This window comes from Lepisosteus oculatus, chromosome 26 (assembly GCF_040954835.1).
Source record: "Lepisosteus oculatus isolate fLepOcu1 chromosome 26, fLepOcu1.hap2, whole genome shotgun sequence".
Lineage (NCBI taxonomy): Eukaryota > Metazoa > Chordata > Actinopteri > Semionotiformes > Lepisosteidae > Lepisosteus > Lepisosteus oculatus.
The window spans coordinates 4,857,522-4,877,977 of NC_090721.1; the positions used below are offsets into that span (position 1 = coordinate 4,857,522).

The 20,456-nt window shown below is 37.9% G+C and overlaps 1 protein-coding gene across 2 annotated transcripts in view; it reads right to left on the reverse strand.

Annotated features, from left to right (window-relative positions):
• vmp1 (vacuole membrane protein 1) overlaps positions 1 to 20,456 on the reverse strand; it is a 70,460-nt gene that overhangs the window by 23,088 nt on the left and 26,916 nt on the right. For both annotated transcript variants that reach the window (XM_006640856.3, XM_015367448.2), the window contains exons 7-9: positions 15,999 to 16,130; positions 4,400 to 4,480; positions 3,289 to 3,405 (exon numbers count right to left, since the gene is read on the reverse strand). In XM_006640856.3, coding sequence (XP_006640919.1) covers positions 3,289 to 3,405; positions 4,400 to 4,480; positions 15,999 to 16,130 — 330 coding nt within the window. The remainder of the gene's footprint in view (positions 1 to 3,288; positions 3,406 to 4,399; positions 4,481 to 15,998; positions 16,131 to 20,456) is intronic.

Genomic DNA, 20,456 nt, shown 5'->3' on the forward strand with positions numbered 1-20,456 from the left:
CCTGTGCTTTACCTCGAGATGCTGTGACTGATAGTGGTTACAGACGTAAGCACTGGCAACCCTAATTTTCCCAATGTTATTCACAAATGGACACAATGCAAAAACAATGTTAATTAAACTACGCTTGTTTGACAGTGGATAGCTCTTGCATGCTCATGAATATAACTAGCAAAATCGTAGTGATAATTTCTTTAAAATTAACCGAATTCCAGGCAAATGGTACTAAGATAAATGTATACTACTACTACTAATAATAATAATAATTAATTATATACTTAAAATTAAACAGGTAAAGGTTAATTACACACTGATAAAGAAATACAAAATATTTTTAATAATAGAGCTCTTGACTCTAAACTCATAATTTAATGGTAACACTGAACCACCAGTGCATATGTGTTTTGAGGTAATACAAGACACAATCTCTGAAAACCTGACAAACCTGTAAGGAATTAATTCCACGAGATCAGCTGAAGGAGAACGGCAATATTTTCAGCATTATAACTAGCTTCAGTCCAGCTAACGAATATGACAGACCCGCTGTTTGACCCTTTCGATTTTCAGTCTATCTCTCGATGACACTCAGTCAGTAAATCACAGATATTTCAAATATCTGTGATATACTTTTACATTTACCTTGTAGACAATAATCGAACAAAGGTGTCTGATCTATTTAGGAGTTTGACAATCGATTTACATTATGCATGCTTCATAGTAAAAGAAACCTTGAAAACCCTTATCCAGGGACAAAGAACATCACCTGTGGCTTTGTCATAGGAAAGCAAGGCTGCAACCAATCACTTCTCACATAAAATAATAACTCAGCCAGAATGTACACTATCAGATATGTGTCATGCCCGGTAATCATATTTTGTGGTCAATATTTTTATTCAATTTTCAAACAGATTAAATATCTTAATACAAAAATTGATACCTAATTAAAACAAATATCCATGTGACAAGCAACATCACAGTAAACAATTTACAATTACACAGTATACAAAGTCATACAATTTCACCCAAAGCTCATATAATACTAGTTCAAACCACATTAATATAGAACATGCTATATGTGTATTTAGTTTTTTAAAAAGCGAGTGTACTTCTATTAGCTGTGGAAAACCCTACCCTAAACTGGATCATTTTAGAATTTGCCTATTTATTTTTTGGATACTTAGTAATGATTAGAAGTGGATTTATAGAAAACATTGCTAAATATGTCTTAGCAGCTTATTCGTATGCAAGCTCTGTACTCATATATGCAAATATGTTGGCATATGTCATTTGTGCTCACATATGTAAATGCGTCATTCTTACATTAATAATTATTACCTCTTAAAAGCTATTTTATTAAATAAATGTGTGTTTTGGTGATATTTTATGCTTGAAATGCCTCACAAAACAAAACTTTGTACTTCATTAACAAAACTGTCAAGTACAACGATAAGGAAGGATCTTTTAGGTGTTATTAGAGCTTAATCGGCCAATTCGAAGTGAAACAGAAAAGCGACGTGTAAGCATTTTATGTAAATTCCACTCCTATTTCTCCTAGAGATAAAATATGTTGAAGTCCTTTCGTTTGAAAAGAGATATGTTCTAGATTGCGTAATGCGAACGGTGAAAAATACTTTAATGAAACAGAAGTGCGTCACTTTCACAAAAGGCACATTGTCTATATATATATACTCACCTGTATCCCAGATCAAATACAATTGTGAAAGACTACTTAGGAATTAACTAAGTATTAAATACCCACACAAGGACAAAACGGTGCTCTCAAAGTACAGAGCTTTGTTTCTGTCAATACAGCTAAATGTAAACCTTACCTGGGAAATTCTATTAATATATTTAATTTACTATTCTGTTTTCAGTATTTTTCTAAGATGTGCAACACAGTTATTGAGGATATTCGAAAAGCATATAAAGCATCGAGTTTTAGAATATGAAATTAGTGATTATCAACAAAAAAGTATCTTAATTCTTACAGATATCAGAACTGCCTTGAAGACAAGACGATACTACAAAGGCAGATTCAGAAGCCATTTTTGAGCTGTGAGGTTTTTTCAGAGCGGAATATACTGTTCTTTGTTGTCTGTTTCCTACTCAAAGAGCACCACACCTAACACCCAGCACAGAAGCTGGTACCCTTGGGACTAAAGGCGTAAAACATTTCAAGTATAATTCAGGCTAGATTTTCTTAGAACTATGATCTCCCAACTAATTTGTTCATTTAATACAGCACATCTTATTTTCTTTATGTGTTTTATGTATATATCCTTCTTGTTTCTTTTTATGATATCACGCGTCTGGCAAAATCATTATCTACACATCACTGCATGTACTTTGGGCAATACTAGGTCTTTGTTTAATGTTGATACACAGGTGTGATCAAACTTGTTCTGATGCTTCACTGAAGGCAGATCGTTTGTCATAGGCTACCTGTAAGGTAAAAGCTAAAGACAAAGGTGTGTACTGATGCAAGAATTCCAGGTCCACCTTAATAAGAGGGCATTTTTTTCTTCGACTTATTTAAGGAAAAGGCTTTTCCTTGGAAGAATATCGAGTTTTGTTATTAGGATTACAAAGTACTCCTATGGTGTTAATCTGAGTCTCTCCTATTATACTGTCTGCATTTCCCTTTAAAGAGTACTAAGAGAGGCACATTAATTTATGTATTTAAGATCGCTCATTTGACATTGTGTGATTTTTTTGGTTCAAACCAAGATTCAAGTATCATCTTGTTGCTTACCCAGACTGCAGGAGTCAGATTAAGCCAAATAAGTTTTTCTCGTCCTGTTTCTGCTGAACCCTTATGCACACCGTGTATTCAAAAGCTTATAAAATGGACGCCTTAGGAAACAGAACTGTTTCCTAAAATGGCCACTCACTCAGGAGACAGGGGATCACACTGGAAACTGCCAGGATGAGCAAGTAAGTTACATTATTAGTCAGAACTAGACCCTCTGAAGCAGTAATTATTAATGATCAATTCAGAGTTGGTTGAAGAATAAAAGCAAACTTTTCAATATTATTCACAGAAACCATCACTATTTTTGTAATATCTAAGTACGGGGGGTTTACAGAAAATGAAATGCTGCTGATCTATTGTATAAGATTACACCACTAAACAGCACCGTTAGAATAAAATGACATCATTAAAATTTTAATAGTGTATCCAAGCGTAGCAAGAGCTTTGTTAACAAAGTGCAGACCACCTAAGTCTTTTTTAGTAACACGTGGAGGAAGAGTTTCAGGCACGGAAATGTTCACAACCCAGACACCTCTTACCTGGATGTGCATTTTTATGATGGCTTTGCCAATCAGAGTCGCCCCAAAGAATGTCCAGAAAGGAACCAGGAAGTGACCACATGTTATTCCAGCCAGGTCAAACAGAGGATTTGGAATCTGTAAAACAGGTATCGATCACATTGCTGCTCTGATAATTCTACATCAGTTAGGTGTTTACAAGGAACATTCATGGCAACTACAGACAAGATTCATGCAGAATTAAATAGCAATAGCTATGAAACAGCAATAGTCTTGCAACAGTTTGAGAAAATTAATTCAACCTTCTAATAGCAGTTCCCCAGCTGAACGACTGATAACCTGATCACATGTGTTTTCAAAATAACCTAAATGTTTCAGGCCATTATTATAACTTTAAATACGGGAAGCATCATATATCCTATACATAGTTTAACAATTTATTTATATTTTCAGAAGTTTTATCAGAAAGATGGACACTATTATTTCATATCATCAGCAAATATTATGAAATACTCCATTATTTTGTCTTAATTTGTTTTTAACATGCAGCAAAGGATTATCTTAGGTGGTCATCAAACTTCTATTTTAACAATCAATCTAGGAAAAAAGGTCTATGAAAAACCTGCCAAAGGCATGTTAGAGCAAATCACAATATGCTTTCTTAACCCTTAAAAACTGGCAAGTAAATCTGAATTATGCCAATTCATGACTAAGTGTAATATGTTTTAAAACATATTGCTTCTTAACAGCTGCAGTTTCCTCACTCTCTTCTTCATACTTTGAAATTTCTGTGACAGTATTAAGCTTCCCATTCAATTTACAGTTATAATGACTACAGATATTTAAACATGCCTTATAAAAAGTTAGTTTTCCAATAAAAATAAGAATAAAAGTGTTATATTTCGGTTAACTACAGACAGTGGGAAGTATAATACGAATTTAAACCACTCACAGACAAGTATATAAAAATGTTCAGTATGACGGAACAGTGTGCAGTCATCACTGTCTTAAACTGCCTCTCTAAAAGTACATTTTCACCATCAATGGGAAATTGTAATATTATGAATTCAACAAATAAACCAACATTTATATGTTCAGTAAAATTAACATTAATGTGAAGTATAGAACTTACTGAGGCACAAGCTAGTATCCCAAAAAACCCAACTTTCTGAATCATGTTTTGAACGGCTAACTTCGCTCTGGTGGCAAAGTCCTGAAAGACAAAAAGACGCACTTAAAATTCCAAATTTTGAAAATCAGGAGCATTTAAAAATACATAAAATATTCCCACTTCCTTCTATCTTTGTATTATTCTAACCACATATTTAAGAATCTTTTTAAAACAAAAGGTAATGTTTCAGTACCTAATTATAAGCTTTTAAAAATGGCATGATTAAATGTCTTTCTTTGAATTTAGAAAAAAAACATTTCTGCAAAACTAATGAAAAGTTAAATATTTTACACAATTGTAACATTTTTAAACATACGTTTTTTGCATATAAAGCATAGAACATGAGACCATGGAGCATACCAGATTACTGAACAGATTTTAGAAATGTCTAAATATACAGTATTTCAATAACTTCTGAATATACCTCCTCCTCAAGACAATTAAATCCTACATTCTAAATATAACAAATATTTTAAGGTTGATTGAAAGATTTTAAAATTGTTAAAGTGAAAATTGTTATTTTGTTTCCTTATTTTAGTTGGAATTTAACATCTAGTGTAATAAATTATCAAAGATGTTAAGGCACAATAATGTTCTCCAATTTCAAATGTTTTGTTTAAAACTTACATGCCTTTTTTTACTATGTATAAATGGAAACAAAATATAATTTACACTTTCCCAGATAACGCAAGGTTTAATTCAAAGTTGAAAAGAATTATATCCACTATTTGCAGCAAATTTAGAAAACCAATTCTCAGTAGAAAATAAAGAGGTTTGTTAACTATCAGTACATTTGCATAAAACTAAAATAAAATTTAGAAAAAAATATTTAAAGCATTTTCCTCAGCTTCTACAAGTCCTTATTTTCATGATTTAAAGATTTACATTATTTGTTTTAGGTTTTAAACTTGACATATAAAATACAGGCTAGGAAAATTAGACAAATTAACGGGAAACTGCTCAAAGTAAAAAAAATCATTCCTCATAATGTGTGGACTTTGAAAACAAAAAAAATTAAGATGCAGATATATATTTGATTGCAACTATTTCCTGAACTTATGAAAAAATAAATTTCACACTGTTCAATTTCTTGAAAGTTGTTACAATCATTACAAAAAAGATGATTGAACTTTGAAATCAGCTGTTTTCTCAACAAAACTCTTCTTTAATTAATCTATTAATCTTGAATTAATCTAATCTTTAATTAATCTAAAGGAATGCATGTAATGTTTTATCTGTGACAAAATTCACAAAGTGTTTTGGTGTTAGAATTTTTTATTTCATTAAGAAAATTATGAGTTAAGCTCCTAAGCACTGTTAAATATTTCTTTATACAACAATACAAAAAATGAGAAGAAAGATTTTGGATTTTACGAAATCCAAAGGAAAGGACACATCAAAATTAAAATTCTGAACTTTCCAAAAGTGAAGACATTTAGAAAGACAGCTGTTGAAAAATACTCAGAACCACTATTCAATGCTTCAATATTTTTTAACAAAAAAATCATGCAAATATAAATACAGATATTTTACATATCTGTTACATCAGATATAAACTACACTCTTTTAAGTTGTTTTTCTGCATTCAGTTCTAATTAAATTTCCCAGCATAAAACCGACATGGTGTGAAATTCTAACGTCCTGTTAGAAAAGGAAAAAATGTCATATATTCTATTTCACACACATGCTATTAAACTGATAGTACAAGACACAGTTTTGTTAAAGAAAAAAAAAACAAGTCAGGTAAGCTCAAACGTCACTCATTCACTGGAATTTCCTTATCTCAGGGAGCAACACAAAGGAACATGATGTTCAAAGCAAAAACAACCAACAAAGACAAGTAGGTCTGTCCTGACAGAAACACATTCATGAACAAAACCCTGGTCATTTCCAGAAGTCCAACTTAAATCAGCTTATAGATTTTATTTTTACTTTGTTGTCCTTGGTTTGATTTACATCTATACGTTTCACATTTTCAATGGGACCTCACCTTTCCACAGTCTAAAACAATTCTACATTTATCTGTATTGCTACAAAATATATTTTAAGAATTAGTCTGGTAGCGTGGGGGGTATCGATACTCATTTTGAAAAGTGACATTAAAGCCAAAAAAAGGTGTGGCCGTTCCTAAGCTTCAATGGTTGTGAAGGAAAACTCAGTTATATCTTTGTGTACGCTTGTCATAAATTAATATACACTAAGCAAACGTAACAGATTGTAGGCTCCTTATGAAAATGACCTTGTACTGTAAATAAAGACTTACAAGAGTCCTCCAAAAGGGAAACAAAACTGCTTCATCATGCTTTGAGCCACACCTTGTGCCTGTTTCACAATACTAAACCCATTTGATCACGCGGGAGCCTCTATTAACCCCTTCGAATGTGTCTATCGGAGCAGCTTAAAAGAAACTGAAAATGATTATTGAAAACATCTGTGTAATGCCAATGATAATAATAACAACAACAACAATAATAATGATACAGAAGAGAACTTCCTAATATTTGAATAGGAGGATACTGATTCTATTGTCAGAGCTTTTTAAAAGCACACAGCATAATAGGCTGACCTTGAATTTGAATGGAATACAGTACATTTTCCTCATAACGTTCAAAAAATAGTTCATCAGGCATTATTTTCATCTCCCCATTACATGCTGACACAGATGAGTAATTTTATAATAGTCTCTAAAAATGCCATGTTTAACAGTTTCATTTTTAAAGGTTGTGAGGACTTTTTAACCTCTGGAAGACTAGAATACAGACATGAAATATTGAGTTTATTGATTCTTGTATTTCATATTTAGTTTTGGAAAGTCTCACTATTTTGCTTTCACAATATTTATCAATTTTTTTTTGCTTTGGTGCAAAGTAAATAAAAAACCACCCATTAAATACAAAAGGGAATGTAGAATTGTAAATGTACTGTACAGAATATACAACTGGAGTTTTAATACCTGAAGACTGATTTATAGAATTTGTATCAAATCAAAAAGTGAAAACAATAGCTGGAAAAAACCCTACAAAAGTTAGATATTAAAAAATAAAATGCTGACAGGTACAAATGATCTTTCACCTTTATAACCTTATATATTATTATTATTATTATTATTATTATAATAATAAAATATATTAACCCTTTTGATCACTTACCCCATTGAATCAGTATTCAGTTCCAGACAAAACAAATTAAGTAAGGCCTGCCTCTCAGACTATTCCAATGACTAAGAAACTCTCCCATATCTCGGCTGCTTTCTGCTGTCATTCCTGACTATCCTTCACCTCTTTCTCAACTCTTACTACAAAGAAGCTGTTTTCTTTCAGGGAATGGCCTTTCCTGATTCTCTCTAGGACCGGGAAGAGGAGGGTTAAAAGCTTTTCTCTTTTTTATGTTATTTCAAAATACTGGGATGAATCTTTTACCAGCATGAAACATGTCTGGTCTTCTGGATTCCACTAACCCAAATGACAAGTTAATTTAAAGTGAGGGGTTGTTAAGGACAAAGCAGCACACTGCAAAACATGTTCATTAAAAAATAAAACATCCAAATATATATTTAGAATAGCTGTGCACCTACCCCTGTATGTGAATTTATTCCAGATTGGTAGGTTATTATGGTAACTGAATGGATTTTATTAGTTGTTAATTCTGAAGACAAATCCATGCGCAAAACTGTTGTTTTTTTTTTATGTGCAATATTTTTTAAAAAAGCAAAAACTAAAGGTATCTGTACCACAAACATGATACAGTAATTTGCACTGAAGTATACTGAAAGTTTTTTTTTAAAGTACTTTCACATCTTTGCGAATTAATTATACATTTCAAACCTGTTTGGTAAGGTTGAACAAAGGGGAAATTGTGCTTTGCACCTACTGATAATTATTTTTGTTATACAAATATGTAATATAGGAATCTGGCAGAGCATTTATGTTTTGTTTCATTTTCATGTTTTAAAAGTGAGATGCTAAAAAACATTGTAAGCAAAAAGCTTTCATTTGAATGCAGTTAATTTCACACACCGCAAAAACATTTCATACACTATAAATTGATAGCTATCAGAACCAAATAACTTTTTTAAATGGCATGTTACATATTTTATTACAGAAACATTTTGTGAACTTTGACTTTGTCTGCTATTCTTTATCTTGCTGTTTTACTTTTATACCAAACACACAGATTTCTTGAACATTTTGTAAAGATTTACATTCAGAAAGCTTTGATTAAGGATGAAAAGCTGCAACAACTTATTTTTTTTATAATTAAGCAATAATCAGGCTGTGTTTAACAAAAGGACATGACAATAACTACCTATGTTTTGTTGAGTATATTCCTGTAACTTAATAGACAGGTATACAGGACATATAACAGGACAGAGCGTAAGTAATTTTTAAACCAATACATCCACATTTCAGAAAACTGCTGTCCTTTAAACATTTCAGTTACTTTCAGTGTTTCTCAACAGTGTATAAAGAAGATGTAAATTATTTTAAAAAGTTACTTGTAAGTTTATAATCCAAACAGAAGATAATACACTCATTTGTGGCTTTACTGTAATTCCATGCTTGATAATTTTGCTATTAAGTAATATTTTAGGGATTCCTTCAACCTACACATCAGTTAATTCTGTATATTTATTGGACTTAGAAAAAATAAGTTTTAAATCTCTATTTTTATGCATGTAGGTCAATAAAAAATAAAAGAAAGGAGCACCATTTTCATTTTCAGTGGTGACACCATCAGAGGAAAGGCTGAAATTGTAGGAATAACCTGATCAGTCATGACAACAACTATTACAGAGGGATGTTCTAGTTAATTCTTTTTTCTAATCTTCCTGGGTGATCAAACCATTCATGGGTTGATGTCACTCGGGAGGTTCAGAAAAAAATTAAAATTCTAAAGCAATACAAAATGGATATATCCAGTCATGTTTACTTCAGAAAACACACATGCTATAATTTTGGCTGTATGGCATGAATCAATAAATCAGTCCATCTGTGAGTTTCTGACTTTGAATGGAAACATGAACACTGGAAATTCCCTATTACTGGCATCCTAAGAATTTAAACGTTTCTTAATTCTGATCTATATAACTTTAGATATGCACAGCATGCAATTGCATCGACAAAAGTGTAGGTTTCAGGGCATGTTCAAACCCAATATGGAAAAAAAAATCTATAAACAATTCATCTATAGATCAAGAGTTGCGATAAGGAGCATTTGAAGCCTAAAGGAAATTTAAGAGGTGTGAGGAGTTAAACCAACAAGACTCTCATTGGTGCAAAGTCACAGCCCATCAATAAGGCTTTTATCAACACTGTAAAACTTTTTAATTCCTCGCGGATTCTTTTATCCATGACACAATGAAGGCAAACCCACTCAGAGAGCAAAAATGCTTGTGGTTTACAGCTCAACTCCTCTGTTTTGTTTTGAACGGTGATGCACATTACAGGCACAGTGGGGAGAGTGGCAGAAAAAGCAATCAATGTCCCCTTTGAAAAAGAAAAGCATGAGACAGGGGAATGAGAGGAGATAGAGTTCACCTTTTTATCCACTGCATGCTCACCAGCCGATCCACATTCGGTGAGGCGGCGTGCGATTACACCTCATAACCGTGGAGCAGGAACCATGGCATTCGATTTCGGTGAACTTAACCGAAGTCATATGGTGAAATGGAGGTTGGCAGGGGGAATGGGGGTGTTGAGAACACAAAATGAGCCACTGACTCCGATAAGACCTTGTCCCTTCTTCCTAGAACTACAAATTATCTTAACTGAGACCATGGCTGTCTTTTTTAAAAATGAGAACACAGCAGTTGTGTTTTTTTCTGCTCACAGAAAGCCTGGCAGAGCCCTGTGTCCAGTAGGGCAACTGAAGTGAGAAGGGGTTGTCAAGCCTGCATAATCACTGAAGCCACAGAAACCCAGTGGCAACAGAGAGATGAAGACATCACTTTGATTTTCTCCATGTTAGATTTGGCACATTTTGGTACATCACACTGCGCTTGGTTTCAATTTCATAGTCCTTGCTGAAAATACTTTTTCTGTTCTCCACATACAATCTAACTTTTGTATCTCTGAAACGTGCTTCTCCTCCCGTTGGTACATACAGTTTAAGTCCTTCGGGGCCCGAGGTTCTTTCAGAAATAATCAGATATGTTGGGAACACTTTCTCCTTAATTCACTTATCAGATTAAATGGTTTTGTAGGTGTGGATGTCAGAAGGCCTCAATCAGATTTCTTGCAAGACTGGTTTGAAATGTGGTTCTGTGTTACTTTCACTGTAGGTGTTGATGATGTTACACATATCCGCGTAGGTTTTGTGGAAGTATGGGCTGAAAGAATGAGAGAAAACGACTATCCGTAAAAGGAGACTTGTTGCACATTCGATTCAAGTACTTTCTACACTTGTGAACCACGAGCAGTTGAACCAGGAACAGGACAATGACGCAAGAGGTTAAAAGGGGTATAGTTCTCATTCTAGAAACACAAGGGATGCTAAGAATTAAAGCCGGCCGACTCAATACCCTTTTTGGGGGAGACTCCAAAAGATGAGTAGCTGAAGACGTCCTAATAGAACTACTTCACATGCCCAGAATAAATCAAGCCGAGATGATTTTACAATGCATATGGAAAGGAAGCATCACAGCCATAAATGCGTGAAACAGTGGAGCGCAGCCAATACTGAATTAATCAGGCTGCTAGAACATGAGCTTTGTAAAGAAACCACCCAAGAAACAGGACTGGCGCTCTTCCGCACTATTTTAAACAAGGAGGATTTCATTGCACAAGGATAAGGAAACCCAACGAGCCAAGAAAGTTTCGGAAACCTTGGCATTCCATGTCTCAGAACCCAGTGTGAAGGGAAAAGGAGCCTGAAATGTCTGCATTAAGATCCAAAAACTGCCTTCATTTACAGAACTTTTTCAAATTGTAATTTATTATTTTAGTTAAAGACAAACACCCCCCCCATCTTATTTACTTCAGATCAACACAAAGCTCTGAGAATCCCCCCACACCCATGTCAGACTGCTGAAATTCTGACCGAACAGCCATCACTTCAGTAGAACCTTTTTGGTATTCCTAACAGTTAATTTTAAAACAGTAAAAATGTACACTAACAGTCTTCATAAAGAAAAATCTTCTCACATCTTTCGACCAGCTTGCTTGATTATAACCTTTTGGGTGTTTCTTAAGCCTGAGAAGGAATTAGATGTCATACCATTTAAAATGATGTCATACCATTTAAAATGATGTCATACCATTTAAAATGACTGTGTCATAACAAAAATAAATATGGTGGAGATAGTTTAATATTTAAACAAATGTACTAGAGGGAGGGATTACAATATCTGTAAGTCATACACAATACAAACCATTTTCTAAGTGTACAACTGTGTTGAGTTAGCAAGATGTCTAATTTTTAACACAAACCTGTGTTTTGATTCTTTGAGAATTCTCCTTTTTCAGAGTAAGTGAAAGTCCCTCAGCGTTCTTATCTGCTCTATAAAATCAACTCAGTCTTTCAAATGCAAATAATGATAAATAGCAAGAAATGCAAATACTCTGAATTGATCCTGAGCTCTGTTTATAACAAAGAAATGCAACTATAATGAAAGATACACATAAGACTCTACAGTCTATTCATTCCTAAGTTTCTAAATTTTAAAATAGTATAGTACTGCAAGATTCACTGCTATAATTTTACAGATCTAAGCATATTTGTACAACACTTACTCCATACACAAATGTAAAAAAAGATGCATGTTTTTGCTGTTTAAAGGGCTAATAGTCCCTCTGAAATAATTAAAAATTCAGTATGTGGGCTGTTTAATTTGGCTGCTATATATAATATATTAAACATGCTATTTAATCAGTAATAAAAAATCCATATTTCAAAAAGGAATCTGGCACAGACCGTTTATTTTCAAAATTACAACTCGCTTGCTTTTGGTAAAAAAAGGTGGTTCCCCTGGCAGTTTTTTAGGGGGGTCAGAAGTTGTTGGGGTCACATCGCAACTGGCTTGCAGGAGGTGCCGAGGGAGGAGAAAACACAGATGGGAAACAAGGACAGTTAGAACCAGAAGCCAGTGAGATAATTCATTTATTTCAAAACCGTTTGGGCTATAGTGTAGAGCCTACACCCCCAGACGGTTTTCTGAATGAAGCCCTTTCACACAGAGATATGCTGCGCTATCACAAAAAAGGAAGACGTATACTTCCGAGATAGACAAAAAAAAATATATCAAAGGGCGATGGTATCAAAGTGCTCTGAATTAACTCCTTCCAAACTATGGTACCCTACTTTAATAGCAGGAAGTCATTTGATGGAGCTCCTGACGCAATCTTTACCATAAACCGTTCCAGAAAATTCTAATGTATAAAGAAGAAAAAAAAACCCTCAAGAGTCCACGTTGACAAATTCTTTAACAAGCTGTGGTTAAAGGGAAGCTGGTTTCACTCTGACTCACCCCTTTTCAAACAGTTTACTGGAAATAAAAGGGAGGGAGGGAGGGGGGGAGTTTTCAGAGAAGTCATGTGACCCGCCTGGGCAAACCACATCCCAGTGAGGTTTCACTGGAGTAGGACAGCACAGTCAGGCAAACGCCCCGAGCAGATGGTTCTTATTCAGGTTACAGGAGAAATGATCCTGGGAGTTGGCATTCAAGATTTCACAGAGAGTTAACCCTTTACGCTCCTCCACTGTAACATTTTCAAAGCAACGTCCCGTCTGTCAGCAGCTGTAATCTTTGGATAGGACTGCAATAACTTTTTTTCCCCCCTCCGAAACAGATTTTAACACAAACTTAACTGCTTAAAAAGCGGTATATTTTAATGCTAATTTTGAGAGAACCCATCACATCTGAAGGCTCTGGGGTTTGATGCAACCACAGAATTTCAAACAACTTGACACATCTTTATTTTGTAGCGACACTGAGGAAAATGTACACTTGAAGTAGTGTACTAAGACAATTCTGCTGAAATAAAATCATCGACCCAGTGTTCAGCTCACAATGTGAGTGATGTCTTCTTCCGAAGGCCCAGGGATACTGCCATCTTTTACTACCCTTTATCTTCATTACGTCTGAGGCTTTCGCCTGGGTACCTCCACCAGGCATTTGTGCCTCAGTGTGTAACTTTGACAGTGAGGGCTGATACAGCACATAACAGGACCGCAGGCTTGATATCGAGCACTTGCACAGCTTTGTACAACTGGTGGTGCTTGTGCAGCAGGAAAATTAAGAGAATCTTTTGGATCTAAATACAGCTACACATTCACCATTCTCTGCCTTACTTTCTTAGACAAAAGCAAACGCAGGATGGTGGCTACTGTAATCACAAGCACAGGCAATAGGATGAATAACACGAGCAGTTCGTGCCTGCAAGCGATGTCCAAAGTTTCGGAGCTTCCAGAGCTAAAGGAAAAAAGTTGATCAATTTAACAGGTGGGAAATGGGTTTTAAAAAATCCACATTCTCCATTCCCCACCTGATACATCAGAAACGTCGGCCACTCTTCCTGCATAACTAGAGAGCCCTGATCAAGGCATTTTTTCCGCACCATCTAGAAGAACAGCTTCTAGAGTATTTCCAGTCAGTGGCTGCTGCAAAACAGAAGAAGGAACCAGATTTTCCAAAAGGAAACCACATGGCGAAATTCAGCAAAGCCCCTGTGCCTCCACCGTTCTCTCAACGCGCTGTCCACCGAGGCGGGGGGAATTAAAAAAATATATATAATGCCTTCAAGACTATCGAGCTCGAATAACACAAGAAAAACCTGCAAGCAGAGACGTCCCAGCCTGAAGCAGGAGGCTTGCACATCCCGGCGCTTGAAACACAGCAATGACAGTTAGCTGCAGAAGCACCAGTGCTGAGGCACTGGGGGGAAAAAAAAACAGCTCCAAGAGGCAATGACAGGCTCAAACGCTAGTAGCTAGAACACAGAAAATGCGAAGTGCTGCAGAATGTTCACAGCAAACTTTCCCATGCAGAACATGAAGAATCAGGGGGGAAAAAAAAAACTATTTCCTACCGAAATTTCATAGCAATTAAGCGTTTAAGGTGTCATTAAAGAAGAAGAAAAAAGCTGGGAAATACGCAAACTCATCTCAGCTGACAGAATGCATCTCTTAAGATTTAGAGACCACAGAGAAACAAATCACTGCTTCTCTCTTTGCAAAGATTTTCTCCCAGGACCAGGGGTCTTTATACCGGGATCCGCTCAGATCAGTGATGTCAGCGCCATGGCAAAGATGTGAGAGGATTTCCGACATGTGTTCTGCAGCCAGGGGCGCAGGCAGTGCCAATCTTCAGGACGCCCTTCACATGAGTAATACCCTCTAGGTATGACAATTCACAAGTCGTGTGAGTAACCGTGGAAGTCACACGAAGGATTCGGTGCATTATACCAGCACCCACCCCCGCCAGAAACGGCGGAATAAAGCCACACTTCTGATCTAACTGATGCTCCCATCTCGAACTTTATATCAGGTGTGTTTTGCCGATTGGTGCTAAAGGCATCATTTGCTGTGATCTTATAACAAAAGCTCAAACTCAATTCGTCTAAAGCATCTCTTACTTTCTCCAAGGGAGCTTCAGCATATACCTCTCTTAGCAAAACAAGCAGAGAAAGAAATAATTTCATGTTTTAGTGGTAAATGCATCCACATATGGAACTGGATATGTGATCTAAAACCACCTCTTTATTCTTCTGATAGTGGGGGAAAAAAATGCTGTGAAAAATCCTCAGGCATGCAGCTCCGATACGGACGTTAAAGGAATGTTCAGATGATAACAGCATGTTTTTAATATTTGTTCAGAGCTTCTGCATTTTGAAATTTGTGAAAAAAAACAGACTGAAAAGGAAGAGGCATATTAACCTTTTTCCTCCCTTTTTGGTTGTGTTTTAGATTTTAAAATTAAGAACCCTGGGAAGAAAACTGCCTAGATCATTATAATCTGTGCGGTTTCACATGATGTAAACTCTCACGACAAAAAGAAAGCTCAGGCTTTGAAACCGATGCCCTGTAACTTGCACTTCCATCTGATTCATTTTTCCTGCTGATCACGAGCTGTATAGGCCATTTTGTAAAAAAGGTTTCAATTTAAAAACAGTTTCAACAGCAAGCGCTGCTAATTAAAGAGCTCACGCTCTCAAAATGCATCACAGAAAGCCACAGCTGTATTATTAAAATGCATTTTTGTCTTAATGATCATCATTATCTTTATTATTGGGTGTTGTAGTAACAGTAGTGGGACTAACAAAGTGCGAGGGAATGTCACTAGTATGCTTTACACTGTGCCGAAGGAAATTCATTCCGCCAAACAAGTTTCTCTCCGATTACACAAGCGTACCCTAAAAAACGGACAACCACTCATGACGCATTCGTCAGGATCTTGAAGGTGGCTTGAAGCACAGCATTGCAACACTGAAGAGTGAGGCCACTCCTTCCCACCCGTGGAGAAACTTGTGGCAGCAGGAGGAACAGGAGGGCTGACAGGAGGAGCCGATGGGCGGATGAAGGGGGAGAGGGGAACGGGGACCTGAAGGGGCAAGGAGGCCCTCACCTGAGCAGTCTGGGCGTGTTCCAGCATCTCCTCGAATTCCTCGTAGTCCTCATCATCGGGGTCGGCACCGGAGAGCCGCGCGGCCCGCGCCATGAAGTAGGGGGGCAGCTCGCCGATGGCTGTGCCGGCGCCCTGCAACAGCACAGACACAGGCAGGTTGAGAGGGCGACCCTCTGCAAGCCGGCTCCACATCGCCCCCTACTGGGAGCCATTCTTGCCTGCAACGCGCGTCCCCTCCTACCCTGCTTTCAGATTCTGAGTCACTTACTGCAGAAGAGGGTTTTTTCTTTAATTCACAGCTGTTCCACACAAGCACGTGCACATTGTAAATGTGTTTCTGTACAATTCCTATTACCTGTGCTGATTAACGGGCACAAAAGGCGTGGCCTGTCATAAATTAACCAGACACGCCCCGGATAATTATCAAAGCACCCCCTGCTTTATCAAGCATCTTGACACATCTATCTGCCCTTTGTGAGAGCTCCATGTGAGCTCAATGACCAGTTCAAGTGGCTCAAAGGATTAGATGTTACCATGGCAGAAAACTGATCAATTATTTAATTCTCTCCTGGTAGTAAACAGAAACTGTCAGAGGCACTGTTGCAACGATGAGACATTATGGAAACCACTAGTAAACAAACAGAAGTGCTACTGCAAACAAGTTCTCATTACCAAGCTTAAGTTTTTCAGTCCTATTAAAAAGGAAAAGGGAAGGAACGCAGCTGGTTGCCTGATGTGGCTGGGATTGAGCTCGTGAAAATTATTCGCACCAGTTGAGTAAATAAAAAATTGTGTTCGTCCACAGCTCCTGAGTGGCCCAACCAGTAAAGGCGTTCCCTCAGAAAGCAAGTCGAGACCTAAAAATCCGCACATCGTCAGATCGAGCCAGGCCAACGCCATTGGCCAACTGTGACTGGGGTTTTCCAAGTGGCACTGATTAGCTGGCTGAGTGCACAGCAGGCTGGGTACATAACAACATCCCCTGCGCATTGCCTGGTGTCTGTGACCTTGCAGTGCCCTCCTGTCAGAGCTCAACCTCCCTTAGGTCACAGTGGTGTCTGCAGTGTGCAACGTCAGTGCTGCCGGGCAGCGTGAAGCCCTGCTTCTCTTGAGCCGTAGCAGGGGTCGCAGAGGTGAGCCAAGGTGGTCAGCCACTGCAAATTAGGAAGGTACGTGGAGGAAGGTGGGTGGCATGGCGGCGCAGTGGTTCGCAGTGGTACTTCACCGCGCTGGGGCCCCAGGTTCAACTCCAGGCTGGCCTCTGGGAAAACTGGTCCTGGTGTGAGTGCGTGTGTGCCTATGTGTGTCCTGGGAAGGACTGCTGCCCAGCCCAGGGAATATCCAGCCTTGCGCCCTCTGCTTGCCTCCTGCCTCTCCCCTGAGATCCCAAACTAGATGAAGCATTTAGAAAACGGATGGATAAAGGAAGATCCCAAGTTCATACATAAATATTCAAAAAGGGAAACAGAATTGTGGACTACAGTTTGGACATCCCTTCGAGAATACCATGTTTGGCATTATTTTATGTGAGCCCTTTATCATTTCTAAGTGACTTAATGGTGCATTATTTTTCATAACACTTCTTTTTTAAAAAGAGGCTGAAGCAAAAGATCAGAAATCAAGTAACTTTCTTGTGCATCACACGTTGAAAATAGACATACAGGAAAAAAATTTAAAATCTCCTGCATTTTTCACTATGTGGCTTAACCAATGCCCCAAAACTTTGAATATAAAGGAAGCTGACTAGACAAGGGCACAGGCAGATCTGGGAGACTAAAACTAATGTCAAAATTAGTACAGTATGTAAATGATCATAACCCGAAAAAGACCTAGCTCTCGAGACAAATGGTTACAAAATGACAGTTTAATCTAGAAAATGTAATGAAATAATTCAACTGTGAAACACACTTAGAGCTAAGCAAAGCTTATTCACCATCAACAACATTGTGATCAACATTCAGAGTATTTAAACACACAAAAAGCCTAAAAACAGATAAAACACAGATGAAGATGAAGGTGCAAATTCTTACGTTTTATAAAACAAAATACAGCTTCTTCCTGTGATTTATTTCAAAAGCAACCAAAAACAAACACCATTAAACAATGCATTGTTGCTAAATGCTGTAAGGGTGCGTTTTAGGCACGAAAAGTGGGGGAAACATAATCTCAACTTCCGCTTCTCCATCATCACTCAGAGCTTTGATGAAACCCGGCAATTTGCTCATAAAGCAGTTGTGGTCTTAATCTTGAGGGCAGCTGTTCCATTCATTAGCAGGGGGGTGGAGGGGATTTCAAACGCACAACCACCTGCCCTCTGTACTCAAATAGCTGTTTCTTCCTATGAGGGTTGACTGGGTGCCACATTCACACTCTGCCCCCGACAGATGAGAGCATCTCTCTGCAGGACCCTTCGGGCTGAAGGGCTGCCAAGTTTCGCCAGGCGCTTAAAGAAATCCGGAGGAAAAAAAAATAGGTGTGAAATGTGGTCTTTTGGTCTTCCTCGCAGTCTCATAATTAGGAAAAAAGCCGCCTGAAATTGTTTACAACATGATATCTGCGGCTTCCCTAACGTGCCCAACCCACCCCTTTGTGAGACTGGCAAGGTGTGCCAAGGCAATATGTTCGTGTCTAATGGGAGTTCCAACTTGGCACAGACAGGCTGCTGCTTGGCACTTTCTCACTGCCCAGCTCGGGAAGACGAGGTGTCGATTTGCCTTGGCTAGCCCCTACTGCAGTACCGGCGGGCCTTGAGGAACACCTGCTAGCTATCGGCAGAGACCTCTGAGCAATGCTCACCTGCTGCGTTGGCATGTGAAGTATATACAGGTATAGTACGAGAAAACGGGTGGGAAATGGGGATAAAACATATGACACTGGACACAGAATGCGATGAATTCTGAGAAGGGAACACTCCTCAGTAACTTTGCGAACAAAAGTCTGGGTAATGTCACAAGAATCAAGAAGCCCTAGCCGAGGAACTCAATGTAATAATTTGTACAGGACACTGTCCAACAAAAAGACGATAAAACAGGCAAACAGAACTCCTTCGTGGCCTGGCCAATTTTCCACATATGAATCGCATTAAGTAAGCATGTGCCTTTCTCCCTCTCAGTAACAGTTCCTCAGAGAGTATCAGAGAAGGGCCAGCTCTAGGGACACTCCAATACAGGTGCGGAGCAAGGAGAAAGGGGTTTCCATCCTGCACGCAGATATTGTAAAATATTGCATCATCCACAGCAGGGAGCGACATGTTGGTACCTGGTATTGTTAAATCCACAGACTAACGAACACTACCAGCATTTCCTGTGTACTCTGTTTACTTGCATTCACTTGAAAGTGGGTGTTGGTTTGCTTATGCACATGAACATCAGTACGGTACTGAGTCAGCCCACAGCGTGACCTTTATAACTCCAGCACCGCTTTCCCATTAACAGTAATTTCAAGAGAATTTTGCAAATTTTGAGATAAAACAAAAAAGACTTCTCCTTTCCCAAACAAAAAGGAAGGTCACAAGACTGAACTACCTCCTTTGCAAAGAACTTTATTGGAAGTCAGTGACCCAGAGCTAGCAAATACACTACAGCTCTTTCTTAGTAGTACGTGGAAATGCATGATTCTTCTGGTAACAGGGCTGCTGCATCCATACATATACGCGAGATACATAACATATAAGCATATACTGCCATTTTATGGCTCACTAATTTACAGGGGAGCAGTAATGGGTTAAAATAATCTCCTGACTTAAAGTGATATCCCTGGGCCAGTTTCATTATGCAAGATGTTGCCATGGTGTGCAAGTAAATACAGTATAATTTGTTTTCCAGCCTTCGAAGAACAAGCTAGCAAAAAGCAACAAAGAGCTTTTGTTTACACCATTCAATATCTATTGGAAATAATGCCAATTGCGTATGGATATGTGACACATGGGTTTAGAATAACCTTTTGCGAAATGCGACTTGATTGTTACACCTTCAAAAAAAAAAAATCGCTTACACCACGTCTAACAGTGTGCAATTATCTCAGCCTTGCTAGACTACAAAAAGGGTGAACTAATAAGCCGTTTAAAAGAGGGTCTCAGGTCCATCAGCTGCACCATCTTGGGTAAAAAATAAAGCACAAGCAGTTCATTTAGGTGTTAAGAAAAAAAATCATTAAAAAAGGGTTTGTGTCACTATATCAGGAGGCACTGCAATGCACATGGCCAGCCCAGTACAAGACTACAGCTTGTCCCAGGCATATTCCTGGGTGTTTCTCGAAAAGAGTACGGGTATTTGGCTGGGGTCCCAGCCAAATTTTCCCCTGACTTTCACCAATCATGGCCCCCCCTAATAATCCCCATCTCTGAACTGGCTTCATGACTCTGCTCTCCTCCCCACTGAGAGCTGGTGTGTGGGGTGTGTACTGGCGCACTTTGGCTGCCATCGCATCATCCAGGTGGGCCTGCACATTGGTGGTGGT